At 41.6% G+C, this 27,537-nt stretch overlaps 2 protein-coding genes across 2 annotated transcripts; one reads left to right on the top strand and one right to left on the bottom strand.

Annotated features, from left to right (window-relative positions):
- Window positions 1-1,201: 1,201 nt before the first annotated feature.
- Window positions 1,202-14,954, bottom strand: umodl1 (uromodulin-like 1). The gene is made up of 17 exons (XM_085469451.1): window positions 14,854-14,954; window positions 14,390-14,632; window positions 13,966-14,124; window positions 12,849-12,970; window positions 12,540-12,723; window positions 11,700-11,840; window positions 9,990-10,253; window positions 8,875-9,132; window positions 7,505-7,617; window positions 7,210-7,429; window positions 5,863-6,000; window positions 5,327-5,784; window positions 5,011-5,171; window positions 4,080-4,310; window positions 2,580-2,736; window positions 2,387-2,471; window positions 1,202-1,850 (listed from the first exon to the last, which is right to left on the bottom strand). The coding sequence occupies exons 1-17, from the start codon at window positions 14,927-14,929 to the stop codon at window positions 1,663-1,665; spliced, it is 3,198 nt and encodes a 1,065-aa protein (XP_085325577.1). The 5' UTR covers window positions 14,930-14,954; the 3' UTR covers window positions 1,202-1,662.
- Window positions 14,955-16,579: 1,625 nt separating this feature from the next.
- On the top strand, window positions 16,580-26,613 carry zbtb21 (zinc finger and BTB domain containing 21). Its single transcript, XM_085469450.1, has 2 exons — window positions 16,580-16,724; window positions 21,665-26,613. The coding sequence occupies exon 2, from the start codon at window positions 21,667-21,669 to the stop codon at window positions 24,730-24,732; it is 3,066 nt and encodes a 1,021-aa protein (XP_085325576.1). The 5' UTR covers window positions 16,580-16,724; window positions 21,665-21,666; the 3' UTR covers window positions 24,733-26,613.
- Window positions 26,614-27,537: the final 924 nt, after the last annotated feature.

Raw genomic sequence — 27,537 nt, 5'->3', positions numbered from 1 at the left:
ACGCAGAGATGCCAAGACCTCCCTCTCCCCTCCCGCATCCTCAAGCTCTTCTAGTGAGACACAAATGGTCCAGTTGAGAGACTAAGGCTACTGTTTCAGAGCCGCTGTTACGGGATGAACAGTGAGGCAGAGAGACTGGTGTAGGATGCAGGAGGAGGAAAACTGGAAGGACTGTGGAGACGTGGATCATGTTACAGCCATTACTGCCTCCCAGAATACAGACGCACAAAGTTGGAAAAGTAATTCACGGCACTGTCACACTCCTGACTGGTAAATTTAGAAAGCACTCAACAGACACAAGTTATTTGTGTTTAAAAACTGGGATAATTGACACTGTGTGTGTGTGTGTGTGTGTGTGTGTGTGTGTGTGTGTGTGTGTGTGTGTGCGTGTGTGTGTGTGTGTGTGTGTGTGTGTGTGTGTGCGTGTGCGTGTGTGTGTGTGTGTGTGTGCGTGCGCGTGTGTGTTGCTTCTAAATTATTAAACACCTGCACATTTGAAATATAGTGCTGTCCAGAGACTAACTGGAAACCATTACCGAAACACTCAGCAGAAGAGATGAAGCCCAGGAATGTGCTGTGTGTGATATAACTTCATCACGTGGTTTGTCTGAAAGGAAGAAATAGAAGCTCCTGAGCTGCAGCCATTCCTCTGCTTTGATCACTGCTGCTCTCGCTCCTTCTTGCTGCATCCGTCATTCCCCTCCATCCCTGCACAGAGCTGTTGCCATAGCGATGGGTTGCCAGGTTTCAGACTGTGAGGCTGAATGGGTTAATGAGAAGGCGGAGCATTTGCTGCACTCCAGATGGTAGTAAGCCCTCCTTCACCACAGGTCTCCAGGGACCTCCCATGAAAGAGAAAGCCGCTCCTCTTTTTAGTATTCACCCCCATCACTGCTGCATTTCTGACCCCGTGACAATGTCGGATTATGCAAAGTGTGAAAGAAAAGCTGGGCTCTCATCTTTGGCTCTTCTCTGCTGAGAAAGGCTCATATGAGATGTTTTCATTAACCACTGATCTGGGTGAAGGAGAAACTGACAGCACAACCTCCAGCCAACTGAATAAAAGCGGGACTGTAAATTTTTTGTTTTTTCTGAATCCACCACCTCACATCGTCCCCTGTAAACGCTCGTGTTTACTCTGAGTGCAGGAAGCCATCTTGGACTGTTTTTTTAATGAAGAACTGTGTTAACAGCACCCCCAAGTGTCTGAGTTTATACAGGATGTGTTTATTGTCTCACCACTTAGAGCACAAATTATGTGTCAGTAAACACAATAGATAACAGACAGCAAAAAATAGCATAAATAACATGATTTAAAGAGGCAGCTATGAACACGTTTGACTATAAGAATAGGATACAGAGACCAACACTTGCATAGTTACTTGGTATCTGATTCTCTGCAGTCATTAAATATGTCATGCATGAAATATTGATAGTTTCTACATTTGACATCCCTGTATACAACCACTCTATCGTTTGAATATCTTAATTATACAAAGAAGGTGCAGGTAGAATTTAAATTCAAACTGTACATAATAGTTTCATGTACACGATAAAGGGTGAATGGTGCAACAGTGACACATGGTGGCAGGTGTGGTGTAAAAGCAGCGACAGCACGTCTAATCTCTTCTAATTGTGTGCCTGTGGGTGCAGGGGCTGTCATTAGGTGTTATAGGCAAGGTAGGTGAACTTCTCCTCTTTGGGTTTGACGTTAAAATTGTAGTGTCCGATGCGGTTCCTCTGGCAGTAGAAGAGGCAGGCGAGGGAACAGATGAAGAAGAGCGACAAGCAAATTCCCAGAATGGAAAACCCAACTACATTTAGAGTGCTCAGCTCCTTATCCAAGGGCTCTGCAGGAATATATGAACCAAGGCTGAAGAAGTACAAACATGCAGACAAGCAGTATATGATGACAGAAATACCAAAACTTTACTCACTGGCTCTTAAAACAAACGTTTCCAGCTCCCTTACATAAAAATAATGTTTAAAAAAATGTTCCCCTCATGAGTGTGTCATGATAAAAGCAGCCAACCCTTTCCTAGCGATGGCTAGTTAAGAACATGGATAGATGGATAAATGTTTTCCATCAAGTTAGTTGAACTTTCCTCTCCACCACACTGATAATAGCGACAGCTGCACTACTGCCTTAATTCAACAGCTATAGACGGCCCATTTAAATGCTGAGATGAAGTGAGAGCCAGATTTATAATGGCCACTGAAGATTTAAATAGCTTTTCTACTTTTAAAACGGTCCGTGTTGAGTGGAAGCTGAAGTGTCATTACACTTCCAACTGAAGCACAAAAGAAGCATCCAGGTGAAATCAGCCGTGCTCCAACACTCTGGAGTGGAGTGTTTTCAAAGCAGATACTGTGTAAAAATACACACCTTCATCTGAATTCATCAGAGGCCCAGCTGAACCGAACCTTGTTCCAAGTGCATTTACAGATCGAGCTGTTCTCTGGTGACAGTCCTGCAACAAAACATGAGCCGAGTTTATGTTGCATCAACTGCTTTTAGTCTAAGCAGGGTCAAAGCTGCAGGGTTGCATGAAATGTATTGTGGAGTAGAAAGCACTCACTGGCACGCAGCTATTCGACTCAGTCTGCAGGCAGATCTGAACCTTGCAGTGCACATAGATCACCTTCAGGTTGACAAAGGAGAAGATCTGCACGGACAGACGGGACGTGCTGGAGTTCCCGTTCATCATCACTTTGGTGAATGCATTCAGGGAACAGCTGTGGAGACACAGACAGTGGGGCTGACTGATGAACTTAACTGCACCTGATCAAAAACTATTATTAGAAAGCATCGTGCTAAATATATAGACAGCTGAATAATCTGCTGGTTCTCTTATTATCGCTTTGCAGAAGGCTTTAACACAGATTTAGCTACCGCACTGACTCATTGTCACTTTTGATGGCACTTTTTTTTTTCTTACATCCTGCTCAAAGATGAATTTCATTTGAATGGAGGGACCTTTAGCTGTGAATCAGAAAATGCCTTCTCGTCAACACTGCTGCATGTGGGAGATTTTGGGGGGGAGGGTTCAGTAGATGATATCGTGACCACCACATTTTCCATGTCCCTGCCATACATCTAAGTACCAGGTGTTTGAAACTGATCACTAGAAAACAAATATTGTAAATATGAAGCTGGAGATTCTAAGTTTGCTCGTAGAAATGGAAAAAAAGGTGATGCGAACAGACACAGTAACAAAACTGGCCCACTGGCAACTATGCAGCTCATTAATTCATATAATTTAGTTCATTTGTTTCACAAATGCCTCCGCTGACACGTGTTTTGCAGTGAGACAATGGGAGTCAGATTTTCTTGTATCTGAATGGGGCTAGGCTAGCTAGCTTTACCCTTATATGTGCATCAGATTTACGTGGTAACTTACAACATAACCGCAACTTCATCTTAACTGTATGCCTATTTAACCCGACGTGCACCTCCCATAGAACGTAACTACACAATGGCTCAATGCATACTTGAATGTTGTGTTGCAGGGATTAAAAGAAGTTTCCAGACTTCCAGCAGAAGCAGAAGCTAAGCTAACCTCCTGCTGACTGTAGCTTTAGACAGTAACTAACAAAATGAGCAACACAATATGAATCCTTGTCTTGTTCTGTCTTTGTAATGATAAAAGAATGGAAGGGCCTGGTTTCAGGCCTTGTGAAAGACTTCCTTTTAGGGAGGGGAAGAAGTGTTTTTATGTGTCACCCCACAGAAGCTGGTCACATTTGCATCTTGTTTTAAAAAGTGTGAAGCCCCAAGTTAATCATATGCTGACTAATGAAGCTACCTACCTATCATTTCTATCATCCAGAACAAGTTTTCCTATCAACTTAAAACCACAGATGTTTATTCGTTGAGACAGAAACTGTCAGGAACTTAATTTGTAGAGTTTTGGCTTTTTAAATGACACATTTTTATATAACATGTGTTACCAATGCACATGTTGGCCAAGTCAACCCCATCTGAGATCTTAACTCCAGATTAAAGTTGTCTGAGTTAACAATAATCATAGTGGTAACAGTATGAGTAAGCTAAAGAAAGCTGTAGCTGGGAAACAGACCTTTTCTCCAGGAAGACATGGCTGTAGGCGTCTACGGGGTTTGGGGTGGGAGTGCACCAGCACTTGCTGATGACTACTTTAATGTGATCTGAAGAGGTGTTGAGTCTGACCTCCACTACCACGGGCTGCTCACGGGACAGGCTGTAGTTGTAGGGCAGAGGCACTGCACTGTCCAACAGATGCACGCTCATCTGCAATGACCCCGATCCTGTGATTTTAATTATGTCATACCTGGATATGGATGGGAATGAATTGTAGGTATAATGAATACAATATAAACTATACAAAATATTAAAAATGAAATATTTATCAGTTTATGCTACTAATGCACAACATAACTGCATTCAGTGAAAGTGGGACATGAGAGTTTAAGTGAAGTAAATAAGCTAAACACCTATCAGACTTATGCTCAATAGGATTTTAGGAATGGCTATAGCCTGCGGTGGCAACACTGATGAGTGCTGAGCGGCTTTCAGCCTCAGTTAAGTCCATTTATATAACTAAATGGGAGCTCTACAGTATCAGCCTCTATCTTGGGATTCATTCTTGTTTAAACCTTCATACCAATGACAGCTGTTCATGAAACGCAGTTCAGGGTCCTGAATATACTAACAAAGAATTTATCCCAGTCTGTTGTTGCTTGTTACTGTCAGCTAATAAAGGCTGCTCGTGAAACTGCTGTGTAAATGCAGCAGCAGCAATCAAATCCCCGCTGTGCTGATATTCTGAACAGCAACACTGCCTCTCTGTGATATTGCTCAAGTAGGTACTTTTTGAATGTGTCAATATTCTGTTCTGGAGAAGTAGTTCTTTATCTCTCGATGCTGTTTCCTCTTGAGGCATTTGTCAGCTGTGTCAGTTATCAAGGGGTTACTGATTTGAAAAATAATAAAATATAATGAGTATTCGTGACAGTACTCATGGCACTTACCCCATGGGGCTAAGGTCTGCAGAAATAAGCATGCTCTTCATGTAGGTACACATGATTGGGACTTCCAGCTGTTTTCTGGGCACCTCTGTTGCTCCCGTTGGTGAAGTGTATGGATCCATAGTGTTAAGCAGGTTTACAGAGGCTATGTAGTGGGTTTCATTCTGAAATACCGACACGGCAGAAAGAGCAGAGTGTTGGTTTTCATACTTTTTTATACTTCGTACTTAGCTGAAGAAGATAATGGCAAGCTAGTATACAAAAAACAAGAGCACAGGGGATTCAGGAGGTTTCCCAAATGCAGAGGAGAAAAACTCACTTGCACAAGTTTAGTGTCGCACTCATTCCAGGCCACGGTCAGCTCCACGTGCGTGTCATTGCCGCCATTGATGCCACAGCCCACCGTGCCCAAGTAAAGTGCACTCTCCTGGATCATGGAGCTCAGAAGAAAATTCTTAGTGACAGTCACAGTGATGGCCGCAAGTCTGCAATGGACTGAGAGGGCTTCTTGGATAGAGTCGTCGGTGGCAGATCCCAGAGCAGTGGTACTTTTTGTTGAGCTGGTAGCAGTTGTTGTGGCAATTGTAGAGGCGGGGATGGCTGTTAGGGAAGTACTGGTTGTCGGGGTAGTGGTGGTGGAAGCTTGAGCAACAGTTGAGATTGTTGTGAAAACCATGTGACTTGTTGATATACTGTCTGTGGTTATTTCTGGAGCAGTAGTTGAAGTGGTTACAGCTGTCGTCAGGGGCGGTGCCGCTGTTTCTAAGGTTGTAGGTGCTGCACGAGACAATGCTCGCTGGTTACAAAGATATTCTGTTTTACATGTAATGTGTATAAATGAGTTTTTACAGCTACCTTGGCAGACCCGTCCAGGTCTCTCTGGGTCGTTGTCAGTAAACCCGAACAGGCAAACACATGTATAGGAGCCCCAGGTGTTGTTACATGTGGCCGACTGGGAACAATCATTTTCCCCCGAAGCACATTCATTAAAATCTACAGACACAGAAATAAAAAAATAGAGTCAGGTATTATGTTATTGGCTGATTATTTAGATGTTACTTTAATTACTTTGAATTTCCAAAATGTTGCTTTTGAGACACAAAAAGGTTTTGTTAATACTTTTAGTGCACTTAGGTCTTTTGAATGGTATGTACTAAAAAACATTGTGCAGTTAGAGCATTATGACTTTGAGCATCATTTGTGTTGTATTTCCATACAGCTGAGAAAATTAACATGAGGCAACAGCGACCAAGAAATATTGCCTTTTAAGTCAAAGCGTCAGTCGACATCCAGAATTTCTGGATTCCACAACGCAGCTTCATAGTTATTCTAACATATTGTGCCAAGAGAGAAAGTATGTGGAGCGCACGTGTCTGAAGCAAGACTGCAGAGAATCGGCAAACGTACAATAAAAACACAACACGTTCTGAAACGCTGACTCGGCCGTCCCGTTCAGTAAACACGTGAACAGGATATTTCTGCTATAGTTCGGTGAGTTTTTTTTCAGGTCCATGAAATAATTTCAGTCATTTAATTATTTATTTATTTTCAAAAATCTAGATTTTAGTTTAGTTAAATGATTTCTTCATGTTGAGTTTCAGTTTTCAGTTAGTTTTAGTTAAGTTTGGTTCACATTAACAGACATGAAAATTGCAGCTGCCTTTCACTCGTTAATGGACATCCCAGAACAATAAAATAACTGCTGGCTATATTTTAATCAAAAGCTACCAAGAAAACTGTTTGGTACAAAGACTGTGAATGACTGCTGCAGGATGATTAAGGCCCCATTTCTACTTCTCACCTTAGCCTATACTGCAACTTCTCATGCACGTCTCCAGAGATGTAATCTCCTATAGTCTGCAACACAAACATTAACTGCTGTGATTTGTAGTAGGCTGGCCCCCTGACTCTCACTAGTCAAATGCACAAACACAATATATCTATTTTATGAAGATTTATGAAAGTTTTAATATGTTGCTTCTACCATCATGGCCCCATTTATATATTGGGCCACCTCCAGTGCCTTCTTTCTTTTCTGTGCTGTGATTTCAGTAAAAATAAAACATTTGCTAACACCGCGAGTAAGTCTTTAACGCTAATTTGCTATAATGTCAAACTCAGCACTCCCTCTTTGAAGCATTTTCCCAGCAGTGTACCACTAACAGCCCACAGCATTAGAATAAGCAATATAAAGACACATACCATTTAGACTTGTGCTGTTTTGATCTACTGTGTATGTCGAGCTGTTCGTCAGGGACTGCAGAACTGCTGTGGACACATTGCTTATGTCCAGGCTTTGACTTGGGATAAACACTATGGTGAAGTTGACCATCACGCTCCCCGGGGAAAAGTTTCTGATCTCGATCCTGACCTGGCCTGAATCCACCATGGCTTTCACCTCTGGAGACACAGACTGGTAGATCTGGTTGGTGACACAGGAAACAGGCTCAAGTTTGTGTTTTCATTTGCACATCACATTCAGTCACTGGATACTTGCCTCTTCTGTTATACTCTCACTGAGGGTTTTGTAGGCCTGACTGCTGGTGTTCTGGAGGTCAGCTGTGAACTTTATGTTGGTAAGTCGTGTTGTGGCATCGAGAGTCTGAGCGTCTACAAAGAAAACCTTTATTATGCACAATAACCACATTTACCACATAAATGTCGACCGTCCTACTGACCCCAGGCCTTTTGATAAAACACTGATTCTTTTCTTCATCACGCATTAGTCATTAAAGACAATTAAACTGCTGTACTCCTCACTCCCTCAGGGTGGTAACTGTGGCTATGTTCTTATTTTCAGAAATCTGGGTCAGTCACTTTCTTCACTTGTGGCTCAGACAAAAAAACACTTCCAGTATTCTTGTTGTTCTTTTTCTGAAAATACTTCCACAGAGGAGAAATAAAGATTTGACCTACATTTTGACTTCTGAGGGGAAAGTAATGCATCTCTGTGTGTCTAGATTCTCAGTCATGCAGGTAACAGGAGTCTTAAAAGCTCGGAAAAAAGGCAACTGAGCTTCTTTAAGCTGTGACACCGTTTGGCTTCACATCCAAGAGGCTTCCTACCTGTTGTTGTTAGAACTGAAGAAGCGTCTTGGATGTGACGCCAAACAGCTTCACCAACTTAAACAACTCCAGTTTCCTTCTGTTTTCACTTTTCTCTTATGACAGTAACACATTTTATGATTTCTTCTTCTAATAATAACCATGCAGATATCCAAAAAACAGTGTTAAGTGTTATAATAATGTTATAGGTTACATATTGTCACAATGCTATTTGGCAATATAACATTTCTATAATATCGCTGGGAGCAAAGAACAACAAGTGGAGGTGGAAATGAAAGCCTCTGGTGGAAAATATCACTGTTTCCTGAGAAGTGTGTGTCTCCATGCAGAGACACACACAGAAAGAAAAATGACAAAAAGTGTTTTTCAGCATTTTTAGTCAATTAGTCAGTTTCGTTCTTCTGGTTCAGGCAAAATCTACTGCAAAAATATAATAAATAAATACAAATGAATAAAAAACAAGGGAACACTTGAACAATTAGATTTTTTTAAGTCATTTTGAATCCAGCACTCAAAGGGTTGATGATTTGTTTTCAACTCTTTTTTTTTTACATCAATTTGTTCTCAACAAAATAAAAAGTTCAGCCTGAATATTTCGTACATCAAGATCCAAGGTGACATGTAAGTGTTTCCTTACTTTTTTAAAAGCACCATCACAATCAGCCATAACAACAATATGACTGCATAACAGTTATAAACAAAGGTAAAGCTGTACTGAAAGTTACTGGAGCTGTCACATAGATTGGCAGCTCTCGAGTACTTTGACGTTCATATTTTGATATATATGTTCAATGTACTTACAGGTTTTTACTGAGATGTGAAGAGGGGCTCCTTGATTTCGGCAGGCACGAGGTGTGACGGTAACATTGTAGAGCAGTCCAGGCTTCAGTCCGCTCACCTCTATCGTGGTATCACTGATTTTCTGAGTCTGAATGACCTCTGACCCTTTCCTTAGAACAACCAAGTAAGTCTGTTTTGTCTCGGCATGATTGGACCAGCAGACAGAGAAGGACGTTCCAGTAACATTAGTGGACCATAAGCTGCCGATGCTGGGGGGAGCTGAGGGAGGGGACAGACAGGGGAATCGCTTGTCATTAATCTGAATCTGCTTTCTTGCTGGTTGTTGCGTGGAAATATGCCACTCCCACATCTGTGCGGTTTGTCTTAGGGAATAGCATCCAGCCTTGTTTTGCACAGTGACTGGAAACAAACACCACAGCTAGTCTAAGCCTGTCAAGAGTAACAAAAAAGAACAGCTTAAAAATGCATTATTTTACTTTTTACATCCTGTCAGTTTAATCCTACACCATTTTAGGCCAGTCTTATTCAGTCTGTGCAAGTCAGATCCAGAAACTTTCACACAAAGGAATATTAAAATATTATCTCATTTTGAATTTGATGGCAGCAAAATATCTCTAAAATGCTGTTACATCTGCAGCAAAGGATTCCAAGAATCCAAAGAAATGATGAAATCTCTGTGCGCAAAGGACAAATATTGGATGTCACCAGGCAGCACTACATTAAAACCAGGAATAATCTGGCAAGGAAGTCGCTGCATGGGCTCAGGAACACTTCCAGAAATCACAGTTTGCTGTGCGATCCACAAATGGAGGTTAAACATCAAATATACCAGGAAGATGCGAACGTCATGTGAACATGATAAAAATGCACAGAAGAAATGTAAAAAGTAGTCTGAAAAATAAATACTCGAGTAAAAATAGCTGAATTTTTTTTACAGGTGTGAGAATAACAATTTAAGACTCCTCCAAAGAGGATGAGCTTCAGTGTAAATGATGTCAAATTATAAATAAATGCTTGTTAAACCCAAATATCCCTCTCTTTCTGGCTTGGACACCCTTCCAATCAAGAGATGGAGATTTCATGTAAACTTTAGATGAAAACAGAATATTTCTCACAGCATGTTGTTGCTGGATGAGCTGACTCCACAGCTGTATTCATTTGGCTGTGAGATGCAGAACTCGTCCACAGCGAAGCTTGTGATGAATTCCAAGAGACAGAGGTCGTATTACTCGGAGCCGCAGTCACGCTGATCTCAGTGGATGTGAAGAAATCTGTTGTGTTGTATCCAGGAGGGCCTTGTGTGCGACTGGAAGCAGGGGGATAGGTTGTGTTCATCAATGCAGGGCTGGTCAGGGCGGTGGGCCACACTCCAGTGTCAGCTGGGAGCAAAGAACAACAAGTGGACGACTGGACTCTAAGTTTCTGGTGTAAATACCACTGTGTGACTCACATCACAGACGTGTAGTAATTAGAAACAACATATAGTGTTTCCACTTTAAAAGAGCAAAAAAAATAAGTAGGTAAGTAGAGTCATGGATCAAAAATACACTTTTACTCTAAACTGTCTTTACATTGATTGGTGACTTGGGTTAATAAACACCATCTTTGTAAGAACCATTCTCAAGCTTTCCAGTATGACGACTGAAGACCTGACTCCGCCCTCCTCCACTCATCAGTGGTGAACAGACAATTTACATGTTGTTAGTCACACAGCCAACAGAGGTCACTTTAGAAACTGTGTCTTTACAAAGCAGTAATAGCAGAACATTGTGGATCATTTATGAGGAAGGACCATCTTCACAAAATATGACAAATGTGGCAACTTTGTTGTGAGCTAGCTAAGCCTTTAAAACTAACCACAATTTCCTTGTTCGAGTAGGTTTGTCTGACTTGAAGAACAACTCTGACACATATTATTGTGCAGCCGTTTCAGATTAAGGAGGCAGTCTGTTAACCACAGCTTTGTTCCAAAACAAGGCCTCCATAGCCTCTGTGTTCCTTAATGTTTTCACACAGCTGTCAGTAGGTGATTGGTAATTGACCTTTTTCTGCTTTTAACAAGAAAACTATCTTTTGAGACTTGTTTTCTTTTTTCTTGTTTGATATTTTACCCAAAAAAGGCCGATGGTGGGCGGACTATTAAAATCTGAGTAAAACTGAGAGAAATCTTCATTTGTTCTCACTCAGCTTCCACCTCTAGTTCTACAGGTCAGTTATTCTAATAGTCTGTGTGTGTGTGTGTGTGTGTGTGTGTGTGTGTGTGTGTGTGTGTGTGTGTGTGTGTGTGTGTGTGTGATGGGATGTTGTAAATTTACTCCACCTAGCAAACATCAATACATTAGCATTAGAATAACATAAACTTTAACCCCCCAAAAGCTCTTTGATCAGTCTAACTGTAATCTTATCAGTTTTTATTCGGGGCTTTCTGATGGGGAAATCCCTCTCGTCACTTCTAAAGTGACTGAATCTAAACTATAGTACTTGTCTGAGATGCTGCACTTGCGAGTACAAAAGTAAGGGCTCAGGGGATTTTGAGGATAGGGTAACTGGAAGCACTTGAGAAAAAGAACACTTTCAAACGAGGTTCAGATGTTATATTTAGCAATATGATTGCTTTCTCTGTGTACATACATTGTGCACGTGTAAGTTAAGTGTGAGCTAGTTTCTGAAAAACCTAAATAAATTGCACAAATTGGTGCGCATAGCAAAAATGGAACAAAGTCATGTGCAAATAAACATTTTAATTATCTGGCAATTATCTCACAGTCCAGACTTTAAAGGGTTACGTCTGCACTGCAAACACACACACAAGTGTGCGGTCAAACCTGAACAGTGGGCTCCAGGGTTGCTCGGGTCAACATCAATGTAACCTTGGTGGCAGACGCACTCATAAGAACCCACTGTGTTGTTGCAGTCGGCCCAAAGCGAACACTGCCGAAGAGCAGAATGTGCACACTCGTCTACATCTGCAATGAAAATGCAGACATATGGAGGAGTTAAGCAGCAATTATAATTACACATACATAAAAGCTGTTCAATTACAGTTGTGTTTGCATGAGTTGTAACAAATGTGTTTCTGAAAATAAATCAATAGTTTATAGTGGAAGCTGTTTAGAAAATCTCCACATCTGTTCGGGACCCTGGAAAAATCACTGGAACTTGAAACACATTATGCAAGTCAAGACTGGATTCACTTATCTTGCTCACGTCTTTCATTTAAAGGCTTGAAAATTCAGATGTGTCTAAAAATAAATGGCTTTCAGCACAGAAAAAGGGAAGTTAATTATCTCTGAGAAAAAGCCAGCTTGACGTGCACGCGAGCCATGTTTTGTGGGAATGTAGCAAGCATGACTGATTTATGATAAATATCTGAGTGTGGGTGTGTGTTTCGTGTGTTCATGCACGTGTGTTTGTCTCTGTGTGTGCGTGTGCGATCGCTCTGGTGTTATTTTCCGCTGTTGCAGGAAACATCCCACAGATGACTGTCACTCAAACAGAAGTAGTGGGAGAAGGAAACTGTGGTGCGACTGAGTCATTTTTTCCTGAACGCCGTGTTCTTTGCACATGAATCATTCTCAAAACACTACAAGAATGTCATTTCTCAAAAGAAAAAAAGCCGAGTAGCTTCGCAGAGAGGTCAAAACTGCCATACAGTGCCTCCTCACCTTGCACTGTTATTGAAGACACTTCCTCTATTCGTTCGAGAAGGCGATGCAGCTTCGATGTGACGTTGTACAACGAGAGAGTGAAGTTACACTCAATCAGCAGAGAGGTGGCAGTTCTGTAGGGATGCACAGGCCATGTGCTGAGATAATAGACAGAAACATCAGACTGCAGAGCTCCAGTCACCTGATGATGACACAGACGAACATATTTTCATAAAAAAGCGACCACCAAGGAAAGTGCTTATGTTGGAAGTCTAGTCTCATTATAAATGTCTGGAGGAAGTTTGACCATAGAAGCTGTTGTGTTACCATTGCTTGCAGCAGCCTTGTGTGATTCAGAAGCCCTTCATTCTTGGACATCAGTTGCTGGTAGTCTGTCTTCACTGTCACTGTTGCATTCAAACGGTTTCCTCCATTCTCAGAGTAATTTGCTGAGATTAACATGATACAATATAAAGATCAGTGTCGACAGATTTCTCCCTGCTTCAGAGAAAGACCTACAGGCTCACTTAAGAGCTTGGTTAAAAAAAAGAAAATCAGCTGATTTATTTATTTAATTGCTAAATGAAATATGAACAGGCTGAAGCGGTCTATATACGACTCAGCAGTTATTCCTTTCATATTTTCTTCAGCAGGAAGGGATCCAGTGAAAATGGCACACACACTGTGGGGTCTGTGGATTACCCCAAGTCACTAAGATTAGTTTGTAAAAGAATTTGGTGGCACTGTAATTTTACAAGAACACACGTACGAACACCAGAAGCAATGAAACACACAACATTGCTTGTCAGACAACATGTCAAGACAACATGTTCTTTTTATTTTTTTGTGTGTCTGTTTTTTGCTGCACTCTTAGCGTGTGCGCGGTGTGCATCGGCTGAACGTGACACAGAACATATGAGCGTGTTTTTGTTAACACTTTCAGTTTCTGTAACTTTTTACTGTTGCTGTAAGAAAACCGATGCATTTTTTTCCTTTACTTCATTTGACGGTGGCACGGTGGTTAGCACTGTTGCCTCACAGCGAGAAAGTCCTGAGTTCGATTCCACCAACAGTGAGGAGTTTGCCTGTTTTCCCCGTGTTTGCATGCATTTAGTGTAGCCCTCGCCCTTCGGGGGGATCTGCCCTCTCTGAGTGCTCATTTTTGAAATTTTACGAAATACCAAGGAAAATGACACATCAACAGAGCGGCCACATCAGCACCAAGATGGCAGCAGTAAAGCTGCACTAACAGATAAAAACAGTTTGTCATGTTTAGCTGATATACCGTAGACGCTGGGCAAATTTCAGTTTAATGCCTCAGTGAGTTGAGTCGCTCATTACGCACTATTCTAAAACTGTCATTTGCTTAAACAAAGCACAGTAAGATGCATGGTGAACATTCACTTTAAATGCAATGTGGATGCAAAATCACATATATACTAACTTGCTGGATCACTGCAGGAAGAGTGGTGAGATCTCTGGCAGCATTTTTGCCAGCCTGGACAGTCTATATCCAAGTCACACTCCTCAGAACTGGGATGCAATCCATCTGCAGTTGGACAGGATCCTGGCTTGGAACTAAACTCACCACTCCTGTTTACAGCTTCATTCAAAGGAAATAACATGTTGCAGGCCATATATTAGCAGTGAGATATTTGTAGCATTGCAGTTTCAGCGCTTCCATCTGGTGTCTTGCACACAGCACCACACACTGAAAGGTCACGCTGACTGCCTGGCCAGAGACAGTGTGTGTGTGTGTGTGTGTGTGGTACATAATCAGATTTTGCAGACAGAAAAAGTGTCTTCTACAGTCTAAGAACAAAACAATGTGTGCTTTTCTTTAATCCTGATCAGTGCAGTATACTCACGCAGGGCACAGTAACGACCAACTTGCACATAGCCAGAGCAGCATCCCATCACCTGCTCCGTCACCAGCTTGTACTCAGTCTGATGGATCATCCTGTACATTGTGACATTACAAGTCTTCCAGAGGAGCCAACCGCCACAAGGCTTTGACACTGAATAGGGAACCTTGTGCACCACCAGGAAACTCACAATCTTTGTTTCGTTATGAGTGCACAGGTGGTAGCCAGACAGACACAGGCTATTTCCTGAAAATAAAATATATCTTTTGGATATCAGATGTTTCCATTGGTATCTTGTACACTGCTGCAAAATAACATTTTGAGTCACTCTAATAAACTGCTCCTATATGTTAATGTGCTCGGAAAGTTTTGAATGAAATGTGAAGGCTTTAATCGAAATAAATGTCACATTCTGTTTTGTTAAAACATCTGTTTAGAGTAAATCTGTCGTCGGCATCGTGGCCTACCTTCATTCACAGTGTCCTGTCCCCTACAGAGAGCCAGCAGGGCCACAGCCACCCCAAACGAGAGCATCCAACTCATTTTCACATCAGAATCTCACCCATGTATTTAAGCACCACATTTTACCTCCATATTTCACTTTGAAATGATACCAGCGCACTGTTCAGGGTGTAGTCAAAGACCAAGTCCTCTGTGGCTATCTTTCCCCTCCCCTTAATCACCCAACGGTCCCAAATGTACCACAAAATTACAGCATCCAACAGGTAAGTATTATATGAATTTAGATATTTGCAGTTACCATTTTATTAATTTACTAAAAGTATATTAATTTTGTTTTTTTAAGCGGGTTTTAAATTGCTGTCAGCGAAACAACCTGGATAATCAGCATAAACACGACAAACAAAGTCTTTGCTTTTCATGCAACCTGTGAGAGGAAGTGCATGCTTTTATTTTTGTCAAATAAATGCATTATGGATTTGCCTATTCTTTGGCTGTGTCATTGTAAGTAAACATGTTTATGAGGCCAAGGAGAATTATGGGCTGGGAGGAGTCAGAGTCCCTAATGGCTTGGTTTCCACTCAGGTAACCATGGCAGTGCTTGCTATGATGCTGGCATTAACAACCAACCATCTTAGCTATTAAAATCAAGTAAGGAGGAGTGAGAACTTCCCTGCCATTTTCCCACATGTCTTCATTCTGCTAATATCAAAAAGCAACAGGATGCTTTGGCTGTCAAAGACATATTCTAAAAAAAAGGCTCTGAATGTGTCTGGATGTGAAAATCCTGCTAAAACTCTACAAGCCTTTTGGCATGCCTTTAATTCTTCGCAGAAGTACCCGTTCAAATAATGGTGTTCCATTAATAGTAATGAGGTGTGAAAATGAACCTGATTAAACGTAATTCAGTGATTAAGCAGTAATGAGTGGGCTCGTGCTAGCAGGCTTGTGGGTGTGAATGCAAGGCAGTGAAGGGTTTTCAGATGGGTTATCAGAGGTCACCAAACATAAATATATGCTTTGCATACGCATGCTTTCATGTTTTGTTGAACCTAAAGATAACTGGGAGTGGTGCTGTCTTTTCACCATCAGCGCTGTCCTTGATTAAGTGAGATGAGACTGTTGCCAGGTAGGCTACTGTAGCAGATGAGGCTTTCCAGGAAAAGGCCTTTAAGCAAAATAGGCATGGTGACAAATCCCCACTGGATAGAAGTGATGACACAAATACACTGCTGTGCTGCAGTGACTTCTTTTGTAGTCATGGATATAATTAGTTTCACTGGGGCTAGATGGGCATCAAAGTAGTGTCTTCTGTAGCATTGATAACGTTTAAGTCATGGCATTGTAAAGTAAAAAAGTACTCTTTAAAATAATCAGACCAAAACTATAATAATTAAGAAAGAAACAAAAATAAGGAGAGCACTTACTTCCTACTTGGTGTTAAAAGTTTCCACACTTGGTCAGGTTTACTGTAACACATGTGACTTCACACAAGCAGAACAACCCCAGCAGCAAACTCAGTGTACCTCAAAGTGTGCAACTAAAGTGTGCAGTGAATTACAATGTGCAGGAAAGTGCTAGTTAGCCTTTACCGACTTTCACTAAATCTTGTTTTAAAAAAAAGATCAAACGAAAAATATGACATATCCCTTTAAATTAGCCTCAGTTTCGAGTCTTCCGTTTGCACCGCCCCTTGCTCTTTGACCAGCCTATCAGTGCACGGTGCACGTGACGAGCGCTCTCTGCGATGACCTCATCCCTGGTGTGGGATGACGTCAAATTCAAGATGGATGGAATCACGACCAGCGCGGAGAAATCTACACAACACTGAACAAAGTCCCGGCTACGTGGAGGAAAGACCGTATTCACGACGGGCAGGGTAAGTGTAGCCAGCCTAACGAAGTTACCGTTCAGTAACACGAGCAGGGAGGCGCAGACACAGTTGGTGAGAGCTGTTAAGGAGAAGCTTTTTCCTCCCTGACGTAACTCGGAGGGGGGATTGTGTCGCTGTAAAAACCTGACCAGCTACAACCTGTTTTGCAGCCAGCAGCAGCTCCAGTGTCAGGCCGGTGTGGAGCCGTTTTTGCTTTTTTGGTGGGAAAAAAAAATAAAAGAACTAAACATAACAAAACCAAAAGCCCATGACTTCCACCGGGGATAGCGTTTACAACTGACTCCTTACACGCCAAAACGGCGTCTCTGCCCGCGCAGACTTTCATTTCTGGATTAGCGCGGTGCAGTCCATTGAAACGCGCTCAACTTTCCCCCTCTTTATTCGGTGTTAGCTGCTCGAGACCAGGCGTTGCACCCTCGGGTTTGTCTGAAGCTAAACAAAAAAGAAATGTACGAATGCGTTGTGAAGTGAAAGCAGCATATCAGTCGGAGAAGTTCTTTTAGAGCCACGTCTCATGGATGATCTAATGCCCGAAGCTTCACTCGGCTTCCTCTGGGAAAACATGACACGACCCAACATTCCCGTGTTTTTCCTAACACGGAGCACACATTTTCACCCAAAGTCCACGAGGCAATCTTTAGTTTTTTGATGAATGAATGGGGGTTCTGCCCATAAATATATTTAGCAAGTGTCAAAGTAGCCGACGTAAGTAACGCGACTTCCGGTTACAATTTCCAAAATAAACGCCGTGACGTCCAGGCAGCACCTTTTTCAGGAAAATGAAATGCATGCATATAATGCTTTGCAGTCCCTGTTTTTGACTATGTTAATCACACAACTATTGCTGTGCGTCAGATGGGGTTTGTTCTTGTAACAGTATAGTGCTGTTCAGTAGTATTATTGTTGTCTCACCACTGACCGATGCAGGTGTATCGATATTACGCAGTTTCTTTCATGAATTCTACAAAATAAATTAGATTTATAATAAAAATGATGAAAAACACATCATAGAGCCCAAATTTAGTGCAAGAAAACTTTGTTCAAGTCAATACTTTATAACTTGGTGTGCTTTCTAAACTGTTTTAGTTTCGATTACAGCACCAGTAGACTTGATCATCACACAAAGGGTGACATGGAAGTAGTCAGCACAATGGTGTTTAAGCTCAGCTGTAAAGCATACAAATGCTAATGGATCCTGTGCCATGTTTGATGAATCTTTTAGCTGACAGTATAAACAGCAGGCTAGATTCATCAAATAAACCTGCCTCCTGAAATACCAAGAGTGCTTTTCTCTGATAGTTACATTTTACAACCATAGAAATAAATGTAGATGTTTAATGGTTTAGGTGAAGGTGGATCAAGGCAGACAATGCATTTCAACTTGTAGTTGAAACCTTTTAAACTTCCTGCAGTGCCCTGTGTGGTTGAGGGCAACTTGACAGAACTCCATTTTTCCTACCTTCAGACTGATAACATGATGTAATTCCCATAAATTCTGTGGAGAGTTCCTTTACACCATTTTATATTTTAAAAGGCTCAACTTTGACCTCTAGTGACCATCACAAACAACAGCAAGACAAAAAATGCACATGTAGTTGTAAACCCCGTTCTGTTAAACACGATGCCTAGTTTAACCAGTTGTTTCTTTACTTTTACAGCAGTCTGTAAGGCATCAATATTTATAGCTCATAATAAAACTGATAGGTTGTTTGGATAAATAAAATGTAAGCAAAATAAATCTTGTTACTGTATTTTAGACAACATAATCCTGTCTTGTGTTTTTATCAGATGAGCATCTGAAAAGTGAGAGCTATGCTGTTTTCAGTAATACAGAAAACAGATGAGCGTCAAATCTTCACACATGATAAACTGGAGCTTTGCTATGTTTGGCATGTTTGCAGTTATTGGATTGCCAATTTGCTTAATAATGAATAATGGCTGCAGCTGTAGTTCTCAGCAATTATTGTATTGTGTTACTACTTCCTTTGAACGGTTATGGTTTCAACGTAACATGAACGATCACCAAAGGCTGCACTAAAACTTGGATTATTCGTAATGTTTTTGTTGCAACATGCTGATGTCAGCGTTGTTAATATGGAGATCTGGTGTAGTATATTAATCTTTTGTCTCACTGTGAAGTCATGTTGTATATGAGCTCCTGAATAATATTCTAACGAGCTCAAACAAACAAGTGCTTATTGCTTATGTCCCCCCCCAAGAACTAATGCTTTAGAGTTTGAATCCGATCCGATGGAAACCAACGCTTTTTCCTAATTCGTGTGACCCTGACCTTTGACTTATGACCTTGAAGCCCTACATACTAGGGCTGAACGATATATCGCATTTGCGATAATATCGCGACATGATCAAGTGCAATTTTCTAACCGCAAAGGCTGCGATTATACTCTGGACATGTCCAAATTCATGGGCTGCATCCTCCTGAGGCCGCATTTGTAGACCGATTACGTCACAGCGACGCGCCGAAGGCTGTCCAAATTACTACCATATCCCAGAATTCATAGCGCGGCCCAGCCAAACTCCAGTTTCCAGCAATGGCGGCCGCTACTAAGTTTTAAAATTACTCATACTAATCTTTCTGGGTCACAAAATAAACTTTTAACATATTTTCAGGCGAGAAAGTAGTTGTGTAAACATCAAATATCTGCTCGGTTTATCAAGATATCGCATATTTGCAAAAGTGCTTCGACGTTTTCAGAGGCGTCTGCTACCCACCAGCTCGACAGCTAGCCGGGAGCTCGAGGGTTACTGATGCGGCCGAGAACGGCACAACTCCCGGCACATCATTTTCAGATCACCGCGGAGTTTCGCTGCTCGGGTTAAACGTAATATATAAGTCACTTAGACAACCTAAAAATGTTATTGTTGGGCTTTTTTCAGTGTTTTGTTTGTTCGTGAGTAAATCGGTTTGGCTGAGATTAAAGTTATTAGATTAGATAAAATAAAACTTTATTAATCCCCCGGGTGGGTTCCTCCTTGGTTTTCACACAGCTGACTAAACGTCAAACAGAAAACTTATTAAACAGAAGTATGAGACAGTCGAGAATTTACACCAGTGTCTGGTTATATTTTAGATAGCAAGAAGCAGACGGCCGAGTTTATTAAACTCCACCGAGACAGCGGTGACGCTAATCAGAACTAGACCGTCCAATTTGTGTGTGTGTTTATACAATTGCTATTATGTTTGCACTTTATGTGTAATGTTACTGACTGCAGAGATCAGTAAGATGTGTGTATTTTTTATTTATTAGTTTTATTTATTTAATATTATTTTTTAATTGAATGACTGTCTAGTAGTTCACAGATGTGGAAAAACTGAGTGTGGTAAAGCCACTGATTTTGTTTATGTATATTTCTGCAATCTGCACATTGTACTGACTTTCATTTTAATGTTTACACCAGGGTTCCTTGTCAGCACTTTATGCTCAGATGTTTGTAAGCTAAAAATAAACTATTGTGTATGTTCAAATATACTGTTGTGATTGAAGAAGTTAAATAAAAATGTCAGTCATCAATTCATGCATCACCTCATGTCATCATAACAGAGGTCTGTCTTCCAGGAAAGAACAGTTTAAAATTAATGTAATATAGTATTGGCCATACTATATGATGTATTGCTTGTCTTTGTTTAATAATACAGAAGACAAATACCTTAAAAAATAATCGCATATCGCATCGCAATCGCAATATTGGGGCAAAAAAATCGCAATTAGATCATTTTCCATAATCGTTCAGCCCTACTACATACTAAAATAGTGTACTTTATTATCTTTACCCATACGATTGGAGCAGAACCAGCTGAAATCTTGAGCTTTTTTAAGCTGTAAAAACTTGAGGTTTTAATATATATTCATGCAGTGTGTGATAGGGTGTTGTATTGGGAAAAAAAAGTGTGTTGTACAGCTTTCCCGATGCCCTTTCATGTGATATATTATGCTTGAAAGATTTCTTGAAGGTCAAAGTCAAATGTTTACCCAAACTAGCTGCTCATGTCCCCCAAGGTCTAGTATATTGTTGTGAAGTTTGAATACGATCCATATAAATCTCTGATTAATAAACAGATTTTACTGGTTTTCATATTTGGTGTGATCTTCACCTGATTTTCACCTAAATTAAATCAGCCGGAGCTTTTATGGGTGTCTACCATCAGACGAAATTTGCATAGGATATCTTGAAAACAGTGGATGCTAGACTGCTAATAGACAAACAAACAGAACTGATTACATAGTCGCTCGCTTTTGTGGGAGAACAGACAAAAGGCTTCAAGAATACTGCCGTGTGTGTGTGTGTGTGTGTGTGTGTGTGCAGAAAATCCAGTGTCAACTTTGAAGTAGATTCGATGACGGAAGAATGTGAAGAACACATACTGAGATTCCTTTATTCATTAGTGAAACAATGTATTTTTACTATTCAGAGCAGGGATGGGGGAACTCCAGGCCTCAGGGGCCGGTGTCCTGCAGGTTTTTGTCCTTGGTCCAAAACAGCTCATTTAAACGGCTAAACGACCTCCTCAACATGTCTTGAAGTTCTCCAGAGGCCTGCTAATGAACTAATCATTTAATTCAGGTGTGTTGACCCAGGGTGATGTCTAAAACCTGCAGGACTCTGGAGTTTCCCACCCCTGACATAGAGACTATGAATTTTTACTTGGTGTCATATTAAACTGATCACAGAGAACTGACAAGAACACCACACACAATTATACATATAGTGCACAAAAGCCCATCAGCTTTTATTTAGTAGATGCTTATTCCTGTAGATGCATCCATGTCCAAAGAATTCTGAAACATCTAAAGTATACAAATTTATCTAGATCAAGAGTATATGCATATATATGTTTATATGTCTACATTGTTTCAATAAAATGTAATCTTTTTATAATATAATCTTTTTTTCTTGTCTTTCAGCCATGGAGAGCCTAGTGCATTACAGTAACCCCTCCCACGCCCTGTCATTGCTGGGGGCTCTGAATGAGCAGCGACTGCGGGGACAAGCGTGTGATGTGGTCCTGGTTGTGGGAGACCAAAGGTACCAGGCCCATAAGAGTGTTCTGGCTGCCAGCAGTGAGTATTTCCAGTCCCTTTTCTCGCGGATGGACGCAGACTCGCTGACAGTTGTAAACCTGGACTTCTGTGAGCCGGACGCCTTTGAGATCGTTTTGAATTACATTTACTCCTCCTCACTCTTTGTGGACAAAGGCAGCCTGGCAGCCATTCAAGAGCTGGGATACAGCCTCGGAATCCCTTTCCTCACCAACATTGTGTCAACAAGGCCACATGCATCCTACTGTGTGTCTAGAAAAAGGCTTTCGTTCTCAGAGGGGGATGAGAATGATGTCCACACAAGGAGCGTCATTGTGCGTCGGGTCCGGAATGACACGGCCCATCCCTCTCGCTCGAGTTATCCGAGAAAAACATCTGAGAGATCGACATCTCCCCACTCTGCTCATGGGTCCACTCGGCCTCCCTCGGAACACAACTCGTACGAATCAGTCAGAAACTCTGAGCCCAGCAGGAAGTCCCCTGACCGGGGTGAAGCTTTGGAGAGGACGTATGCCTCCATATTGAAAGGGAATTCATCACACTTCACACCCGTGAGACCCCAGCTGACATCATCAGTGTCTTTCAGTGATGCTGAAGTGCAGCACATCAGGCTGCTGTCTGGCCCTGACCAGGACAATAAAGAGGAGAATGAGGAGCAGGAGTCCCGCTACAATACCAAAGTGCCCTTTCAGGGTCAGGCTAGTGAGCCAAGCCAGACCATTGACAGGAGTGGGCCACTTATAAAAAGCCTACTCAGGAGGTCATTATCCATGGACAGCCCCGTTCCAGTCTTCTCCCCCACGCTGGAGCTCAAGGAGCTGCAAAATCGAGACCAGTCAGTTGTACAGATGGCACTGAAGACGTCTGTGCCAGAAACCTCTGCCCACAACGGCGACTCAAAAAGAACGTCTCCTCTGGTTCTCAGGTCAAAGTATACCGGCAGGTATGATGGAGAAACTCAGGTAGAAGGAGAGGTGAGTGTGAAAGCTGAGCCCAGCAGTCCACTTGCTGACCCCATGGACATCGTACGCATCACAGTTGGTGATTCTTTGCCAGTCAGTCTCAAAGACTTTCAAACTAATTATGATCAAGGTCCCAGGGAAGTCTTAAATCCTGTGGGGAAAAGAAGGGACAGGCCAGACAACAGACGGTACCCATTAAAGAAGAGCAAACTATTTAAAGAGCATGCTCTCTCAGTTAACGTGAATATGTCAAAAGCAGTACCTCAGCATGCCAGCGGCGACCCTAACGAGGACGGCGAGGAGTCACCTCAGAACAAGATTTTCAAATGCTGGAATTGTTTAAAGGTTTTCCGGTCAGGTGCTGGGCTTCATCGTCATGTAAATATGTATCACAATCCGGAAAAGCCGTATGCTTGCGACATCTGCCACAAGCGCTTTCATACCAACTTCAAAGTGTGGACGCACTGCCAAACGCAGCATGGTGTAGTACAAAACCCAGCGTCGTCCGCCAGCTCCTCTGTTCTTGATGAGAAATTTCAAAAGAAGCTAATAGATATTGTGAGAGAGAGAGAAATAAAGAAAGCTTTGCTTTGGAAGTTAAAGAGGAATAAGCAGGGTTTGCAGTCTCCTGCAATTACAAAAAAGAGGTCGAGGCCCAGCTACATATGCCCATACTGTGGCAAGACATTTGTGTTCCAGTCTCAGTACAGACAGCATTTAAGGACACATCCTGCTGAAAAAGCTGACCAGGACACAGCGAGGGAGAGCATCCTCTACCAGGAACAGGATGAGATCATTCAACAGAAGAACCCTGACACCGGTGTTTACTCCTGTAGACTTTGCAATATGAAGCTGTCATCGCTCCTGGAACAGGGTGACCACGAGAGAGGCTGTCGCCATGCAACCGTGTGCCCCTATTGTGGCCTCAGATTCTCAAGTCCAGTTGTCAAGAAAGACCACGAGGCACATTGTAAGTACAAGAAACTGACATGCCTGGAATGCATGCGCACCTTCAAATCCTCCTTCAGCATTTGGCGCCATCAGGTGGAGGTGCACAACCACAATATGATGACTGTTAAAGACCACATTCTCCTGAAGCAACAAGAGAACAATGAAGAGGAGTCTGAAATGCTCAAGGAGGAGCATTACAGTGATGAGCCTCTAACAAGCGAGAGCACAAGAGAGAACATCAGTTACAGTGATTCCTCAGGTCCACCTATGTATGACTCTGAAGACTCTTCCTCCTATGTGCCTGAAGACCTGAGCATGGGCCACCATGGCAAGCTGGTAGTGAAGGAAGAGCCGTTGGAGGAGGCTGTGAGTGAGCAGGACAACCCCGATGCTGCCAAAAGTGGCTCCGAAGAACCCGGTGTGTGGCCGTGTGAGAAATGCGGAAATCTTTTCAGCTCTCGCAAAGACTTAGAACGACACCAGGAGCTGCTATGCCACATCAAACCATTCATCTGTCACATCTGCAACAAAGCCTTCAGGACCAACTTCCGCCTTTGGAGCCACTTCCAGTCTCACATGTCGACTGCTAACGAACCCGGAGCCAAAGAGATCGACAGAAACCCCTCACCTCTGAGCCCTTCCCCTCCACTTACCCCTTCAGAACGTCCCTCCCCACAGGCCTCTGTGCTCATATCTACTCAGGCGGCACCGGTCCCTGCTGCTACTGCTGCTGCAACCGCAGGGACCGACGAGTCCAGCAGCCCAGATCCCTGCAGCTCATTGGTAAGCAAGACCAAGAGGCCCGAACTGGAACGGCAAACCAGCAGCCAAAGCCCCCTGTCAAGGTCAAACAGCATGGAGAATCCAGGCGGCCCTCAGGAATCGGACACACTCTTTTACCACGCACCGTCTCTCTCTGCCCTGACATTTAAGAGGCAGTACATGTGCAAACTCTGCCACAGGACCTTCAAGACGGCCTTCAGTCTGTGGAGCCACGAGCAGAGTCACAGTCACATGTAAGATTCAGATGGCCGATAGCAGTGAGTTTTTTTCTCGGGAGACAATACTTACTATAAGAATAAACACACCTCAGCCTACAAACAAAAGACTTTGAATGTATAGCTTATTCGCTTGCCTCCAATGTCATATATTGAAGTGCCATGTTTATTTAGACGCGTAAACGTGAATGTGCAATCAAGTGCTAGATTCCTCTGTGAGAAGAGATGACTATAATTTTTTTTCTTGCAAAATGATCTATATGAATTTATCTGTTTCAGACCTCTTTTGGTTGTCTAGTTGTATTTACCTATCTAGTCGTTTTAAGAGTTGCACCCCTCAATGTTTTCGACTGAAGGTAGAGAAAAAGGCGGGACAAGTGTTTACGTTGTTCTCTCCGAGTGTGGTGGAAAAAGTGCTTTAAAATTTTGGAGGCTGCGGTTCATTTAAAGACGAGAGCTTTTGCTTTTTGTACAAACATGTGATTGACATCCCTTAAGATATTATTGGTGGCCTCAACAATGTATTCAATATGCACTTTTTTGATTCTGGTAGGAAGATATAATCCTCAGCGATTACTCTGGATCAGTATGTTTCCCTGACCGAGTTTTTAGGCTGCAGGAGTAACAAAAAGCATCTAACTTTTTTTTTTTTAGCACTCATTTGTTCTTACGTTTGAGGCTCATATTGAATTCACATCAACTCATTTCATGGAAAAATTCAATGAGACAGTCTGTATAAGAAAGCTATACCACATACAGTCTTCATTCAGTACCAACAAACACAGTATCTTCCTAATGATTAGCCTGCTGTGAAACAATGCAATCAACTGGAAGATTACAGAAAAAAATATTTATTTTCTGAAGTTAAATGACTAAAACGTCGCTAAATTATGTGGGAAAAGGTGCTCAGACCAGTGCACTAGTAGCCATGCAGGCTGTCGCTGAAAAACAGTGAGCTGGGTTGATCTCAAAGTCCTAAATACGAGACATCCTTGCAGTATTTGGCTTATAATAATATTAAATATTTCCTGTGAGTAAGCTTTCAGAAGCTTTCACATCAAACGTTGTCACAGTGTCTCAATCGCTGAGTGTGGCACCAGTGTTGTGTAAATGCACTGATAGAATTTTTTGCAATTGAACACATTGGACTATTAAGTGAGCTTTACAGCGCTTCGATGGCCTTATGCAACTTTACAAAACTATTTTGTTATTTTACGTGAAAGCACAACAGCTTCAGACCACTTATGACTCAGGCATTTCAAGGTGGCGACGTTAACGGGAGGGAAAGCAACGAGACGGCAAATCTTTATTCTACGAACGGTCACAGAGTGTTCCTGCTTCCTGAAGATTTCTTGGAAAAGTAATGATTGTGTTTTGATTGTATTCCGGTTGTTTTACAAATGTATTCTTGTACAAGTATATACTTCTGCTTCGGCTTGATAGTTTAGAACTTTGTCATAAATTATTATTGCTGTTTGGGAGCCTGACAGACAGAACTCCACATGGACTAATGGACTTTGTTTTCCACTAAATGATTAATGCAAGCTGCATTGTGATGTTAAATTCTTTGCGGAAATTCTGTATTGATAATAGTGCTCTTAATTTCTTGTGAGAAAGACTTTCTGAAAGTTTCACAGGAATGCTTATAGACTTGTGTACATGGAGGTGTTTGTATTCTTGATTTTTGTACTGATTTTGTTAGTAAACAAGAGTTTGATCTTTTTAGTATTCCTGTGCTCTCACTGCAATAATGAATATTTGTATCAACATTGGTTGCATCGCTGTTGCTTTTTGAGACTTGCAGCTGTTTTGTGTTTAGGTTTTTCTACAGTTTTGTGCTTCACTTCTGTAATAAAGAGTAACAATGGAGTATATATATATATTATATACATATATAAATGATCATTTGTGGTGTTGGATTTATGAACTTAACAACTTTGAGTGTTTCACGGTGGATCAAAAGATTTTGGGTTACATTGTCATTCGTGTTAGTCTAATTGGCCTTCATAAATTGGCTACATATTGCTGCTAGGTAGATTAAGTAATTAAATGGATAGAATAATGTGTAAAAAGGTGGATTCCAAATACTTATGTACAAGCATTTGGACAACGGCACAATTTTTTACCTTTGTACACCTCCCCAGTGAATATCAGATCAAATGGCTGCAATGTGACTAATGCAGACTTTAATTTAAAGGTTTTAACAAAAGTAGAGTATTAACTGATTTTGAATTCTATGTAGCACCGCTTTTAAATAGTTTTCAAAATAATTAGACTGTTGACAAGCAGTTGATGACCAGCTAAGGCCTGTTCCCTCTTTATTCCATGGCTAAGCTGATCTGTGATGACCTTGCATTTAGTAGTTGTTAAGTGGAACTCTCACTGTTAGGACCAAGTGAAAGCATTAGGCTGACAAAACAATCAAACAAAAAGAAAACTTTCAGAAAGAGCAAAACTTTAGAGAAGGAATGCACTGTTCAGCTCAGCAACACCAAAAGGCCAGGAAGACTACTGAAGGGGTGATCACAGAGGTTTTGTTTTTCTCACTTTGGAAAAACTTCTTCACATCTAACCAAGTCTGGAAAACTCTTGAGAAGGTGTGCGTATCTTTGTCAAAGTACACTCAAGACCAGGAAGGCCGGATTAACTTTGTCAGAAAACATGCGAACGTTCTTGCAGACTTCTAAAAAAACCAAAATAAAAAAAAATTCTTTGGACTCATGAGATTATCGTGGAGCAAAATGATGGGAATAGAAATATAATGGGAAGATGAGAAACAGCTCTTGATCTGAAACATACCACATAACCTGTCAAACATATGTTGTGG

Source organism: Copadichromis virginalis, linkage group LG10 (assembly GCF_057382275.1).
Source record: "Copadichromis virginalis isolate Kocher_CV1m ecotype Utaka linkage group LG10, C_Virginalis_male_GT1.1, whole genome shotgun sequence".
NCBI classification, from domain to species: domain Eukaryota; kingdom Metazoa; phylum Chordata; class Actinopteri; order Cichliformes; family Cichlidae; genus Copadichromis; species Copadichromis virginalis.
This window is presented reverse-complemented; position numbering and strand designations above follow the sequence as displayed.

What these genes read in the sequence shown, in the direction of transcription:
- zbtb21 (XM_085469450.1), top strand. Translation starts at nt 21,667, where the DNA reads ATGGAGAGCCTAGTGCATTACAGTAACCCCTCCCACGCCCTGTCATTG.
- umodl1 (XM_085469451.1), bottom strand. Translation starts at nt 14,929, where the DNA reads ATGAGTTGGATGCTCTCGTTTGGGGTGGCTGTGGCCCTGCTGGCTCTC. An exon ending in ACAGGACACTGTGAATGAAG is followed by an intron (nt 14,633 to 14,853) that starts GTAGGCCACGAT and finishes TTTTATTTTCAG; the next exon opens with GAAATAGCCTGTGTCTGTCT. An exon ending in GTCTTCAATAACAGTGCAAG is followed by an intron (nt 11,841 to 12,539) that starts GTGAGGAGGCAC and finishes TTTTCATTGCAG; the next exon opens with ATGTAGACGAGTGTGCACAT.